The 4,283-nt window shown below is 45.4% G+C and overlaps 1 protein-coding gene across 2 annotated transcripts; it reads right to left on the bottom strand.

Moving 5' to 3' along the window:
• Positions 1–1,632: 1,632 nt before the first annotated feature.
• LOC543369 (protein IN2-1) lies at positions 1,633–3,586 on the bottom strand. 2 transcript variants are annotated; one of them, XM_044522014.1, is made up of 9 exons: positions 3,413–3,585; positions 3,232–3,306; positions 3,049–3,109; positions 2,853–2,939; positions 2,633–2,731; positions 2,437–2,545; positions 2,259–2,335; positions 1,970–2,158; positions 1,633–1,881 (listed from the first exon to the last, which is right to left on the bottom strand). In XM_044522014.1, the coding sequence occupies exons 1-9, from the start codon at positions 3,436–3,438 to the stop codon at positions 1,873–1,875; spliced, it is 732 nt and encodes a 243-aa protein (XP_044377949.1). In that variant the 5' UTR covers positions 3,439–3,585; the 3' UTR covers positions 1,633–1,872. The 2 variants fall into 2 exon arrangements, with proteins under 2 accessions (XP_044377949.1, XP_044377947.1); XM_044522012.1 differs by lacking the exon at positions 1,633–1,881 and having other exon boundaries at positions 1,907–2,158; positions 3,413–3,586.
• Positions 3,587–4,283: the final 697 nt, after the last annotated feature.

Genomic DNA, 4,283 nt, shown 5'->3' with positions numbered 1-4,283 from the left:
AGTTTTGTCAGATTAATGACATAAGTGGTTAAGGAACCAATGTGTTTGTGAGCATATGCAGGTGAAACTCCATGAGGATTTGGTTTAACCTATGATGTATGACCTATAAAAATGTTTTGACAACATTGAAATGTTTGGCGTGTTCATTGTAGAATTTGCATGAAGACTTGTAGTTCTTTACTAGTTCCTTTTATTCTTCTTTGAGTCAATAGAACAAACCGTAGTGTTAAGGGGGTCCAAGTGTTACTGAGGCAGTCTGTCTTCAAGTATGGTCAATCGAACCTATCTCTTCATAGTTGAAGACTTGAAAATATCCTTCCAGCCAAAGTATTTAAGCTTGCATGTCGAAGGTGATTCTGCAGAACACGTGAGTTTGTTCACCAAAGAGCTAGGAAACCTATTGGAAGGTTGTCCTACTATGAAGAATTTGAGAGTTCAAATTTCTGACTATTATGATAGCTGACAACACGTTGGTATGTGTGTCTCATCCAATGGTCATATCGGCACCTCGGGTTGTGACCCCGGCTATAAATAACCTCTACCTCCAATCATTTGCGCTTGGCTGCTCCGCGTGATTCGAGACAAGTGTTGTTTGAGCAAACCATCTTCTGAATTTTTTTGAGTAAATCCTAAGTGCGGAAAAACCTTAGAGCCTAATAGATAAGCGATTGAGTACCACTAAAGAAAGTTCACTAAACACTTCTTAATATTGAAGACCGAGCATCTTCGAGATGGTTAAGTGTTCGTTCAGAGCATCCAACCTGTGGATTTGCCGAATAAAAAGTTTGTGACGGTCTGAAGATCACCGCAAGATCTACCACGAGCGTTGGGCGAGTTCTAAGTGAGCTTGGCTCAAAGAGAATAAGGTGAGGACTTTCGTGTCTTCCGAGCTTTGGCACAACCCCTCCAACCAGACGTAGAGCTGTGCCAGCAACTTGAACTGAGTCAACAAATCATGTGTCTTCATTTCATTTATTAACTCTACTTTACTTTGTGCATTATGCCCCGTGTAAAGAATTTGCTTCCTTCTCTCTCTGAAGACTTTTTCTGAATACTTATCTTTCCCGTTGTTATGCACTATGCTTAGTTATGTTTTCAGTTTTGTTGTATTGAAGTGTTTCTGCCTCTTCATTAGACTGTTTTAGTTATACTGCTACTTCATTTCCATGCTATCATCTGTTTTGTTATCATTGTTTCAGTTCTGATCGCACGTATGTTTAAGTTTACTGCTGCCTAGCTTAAGTTTTCCTTTAGTACTTCTTCGGTATTAGTTTGTATTGTTCTGTTTTTTTCGTGATTACTTTGTTTTCTTCGAAGAAATTAACCCTTTTGAAGTAGCTCTTCCAAAAAAATTGTTGAAATCTTCCATTCACCCGCCCCCCCCCCCCCTCTGGTTGATTAACTTGATCTTACGGTATCTTAGATAATTAGTTTTGCAAGTGAACATTTTCTTTACCTTCCTTTTTGTAAAATCTTCAAACCATGTCAGACATTCACTATCATGCACAACATGTATGCTATTGTTTACTTTTCTGCTTTATGCTGGACAGAGTTTTTTTTACTTGGGATTTGAACATAGAGCAGATGTGTTGGAAAGCATGGATCCACCACACTGGTGCCCATGTGGCCACGTCCAAAATTAACTGTAATGCACATAGAACAGATGGAGTACATTATTGTTTCATAAAAAGCATAGCCCTTACAGGTTACAACATGGTGTCATTTATTGGGAAGAAAACACATACAACTCATTGTGATAATGGTGGCAAAAGAAGCCCCAGCCCCCAGTGACGAGAGTTCAGTCTTGCCTACTCAAATGCCGCCGTTCCCTGGCAGGCAGCGACCGTTATCCTTGGCGACAGCACCGCTTCTTCAAGCAATCTGAAAACTCACAGCGATATATACGTTAGTATCGGTAGTATAAACCGAAAGGAATGAAGAAAAGAACTTGGAGGAAAGTTGTATTTGCCTTGAGATGCCTCTTGGCAGCATCAAGCAAGGCCAGCGGGACATTTTTGGTTTGCTTATACGCTTCGATCTTGTTCATCTCCTCGGTGTATCTCTCAAGGTTGGGCCTGTCTTTGGCGATCTCGTAGTTCCTCAGGTTAGAGTAGTATATCTGAACCCTCTCCAAGATCGTCACGTACGCAATGTCCACCTGCAAGTTGAAGCAGTTGAAGCAGGCATTACCACAAACATCCGGTGGAAATCAAAGCAGAACACATTTGGTTTAAGCTCGAGTGGATTAGCATATATACCAAGCTAAATTGGCCAAGGAAGAACGGGCCGTCGCTGAACTTGGACAGGGCAGCTTCGATCTTGTCTAGAGCAGCAACTGACGAACAAAAGGATGTAATTACGCTCGAGCAATGTGAACTAATCCGAAATGGCATTCCTATGATTCGGAAAGTAGTTGCAGAGATGGTTGTTAGTTACCAGCTTCGTCTGACATGGCCACTTGGGAGATCAAGGGCGAGTAGAGTGCTTTGGTAAAGGCGTCAGCGTAAGCAATCAGCTCATCGGCGAACTGCCTCTTAGCCGGATCCTGGCAATCGACACATCCAAAGATTACAGCAAGACTGAAACATCATTTTCTTCCCTAGAGTTAATGGGCTATATCATCTGATCTTACTTGAGGAAGCAGTGCCGGGCCTTGGAAATTGGTGTCGATGTACTTGATCAAATCCAAGCTCTCTCCGGTGACCCTGCCGTCGTGCTCCAGGGAAGGCACCTGTATATGGAGTGGAGGGAAGACGATCCATGAAGGTATAAGCATTGGTGCGAGGATAGGAGGGCATTCGGTCGAGGAACAGATGATCATTCATGTCGGTGAAGTGTGTGTCGGCGCTTACCGTGCCCTGTGGGTAAACCTTCTCCTTGTACCATGCTGGTTTGTCCTCCAGATTGATGGCGACCAGCTTGATCTCCTCCTGCAGACCCTGCACAGAACGACGCACGGAAAAAGGAACAGGGTTTCAGTTTGTTTTTCTTCTCCACGCAAGGTTTAGTGATGGATGGAAGATGTGACTTGGCATCGGCTGCAAGTACCTTGCAGTTCCGGGTCACCCAGGCACGTTGAGCAAACGGGCAGATGTAGCAAATATACAGTCTTCACGTACGTACGTCGTCGCACCGCACATAATCAACCGACAGTTAGTTTAAAAGTTAGCTCATGAATTGCATCCCGATGGATGCAGATGGTTGAGATCACTAGTAGCGGTAGGTGGTTACCTGGTGGTGCCATCAAAGAGGGGAGGGGGCTCGGAGACGGCGCCCAGTGCAGGCGGGAGCACTTCTTTCGTGGAACTGCAGCGGGCACACACACACACACCACCGTCTCAATTACTCCACGTACAAAATGATGTAGTACAACTATACGTACTAGCGCTTACTACTCAGAGAAATCACGCACCTTGCTATTGCTGCAGCTGCGGCCATTGCGAGTAGGACGTGACAAGTGTAAGAGGCAGTGGTTGCTCGAGTCGTCTGAATGAGTATCTGATGCGTATTAGTTTGGTGATGAGTGGTGAGCGAGTCGTCCCGGGTATTTATGGGTCGCCGGGAGGAGATGGGAGCCAAGTTGGCGACTGGAAGAAATGGGATGACGGAAGGAAGGAAGGTCTCTTCCGGCTAATCGTACGTCTCCGTCATTGGGGACGATCGGTTCGTGATCGTGCACCTAGCTCTCTGTTGGTCCCACCAAATCGGGCTGCGGCGTGTTGTCGCTTTTGACGGGGGTGACGTAACTGATTGGGTCATCATCTTCAGCGGCAGCCCGGGCGGGTGTTGTATAATGACGTTTGTTCTCAGCGTTGACGTAATCGATTGGGTCATCTTTCGGAGGCGAATCTGCTTCCAGTAGAATGGCTGCCACGGCTATTTATTTATTTTTGAAATAGAACATTCCTATAATAACCGTCGTGTTACGTTTTTGACCAAAATTTTGCCGAAATAGGGTTTTCTTCCGCTTTGTATTACAAAGCAACCATCATCGATACAACCCACGATAGGTGCTGGGGCGGAAGCAGCACAGGCACGTCCAAAAGAAACGAAAAAGAAAATATAAAAAACCAAATGCCGACAACGACGGATCAACAAAAACGAAGAATCATCACGATCGCTGCTCCCACCGGGATCTTCCACCAAGCTCCGAGTCCGAAGCGTCGGTACCACACAACACCTCCAAGAAAGAACGCGACGATGACGACGCTGCTGCAAGGGTTTCCCCCGGCACACGGCAAGGAGAAAGGAAGGGTGACACCCAACGCCCTCCAGGAAGGTTC

Source organism: Triticum aestivum, chromosome 4D (assembly GCF_018294505.1).
Source record: "Triticum aestivum cultivar Chinese Spring chromosome 4D, IWGSC CS RefSeq v2.1, whole genome shotgun sequence".
Lineage (NCBI taxonomy): Eukaryota > Viridiplantae > Streptophyta > Magnoliopsida > Poales > Poaceae > Triticum > Triticum aestivum.
This window is presented reverse-complemented; position numbering and strand designations above follow the sequence as displayed.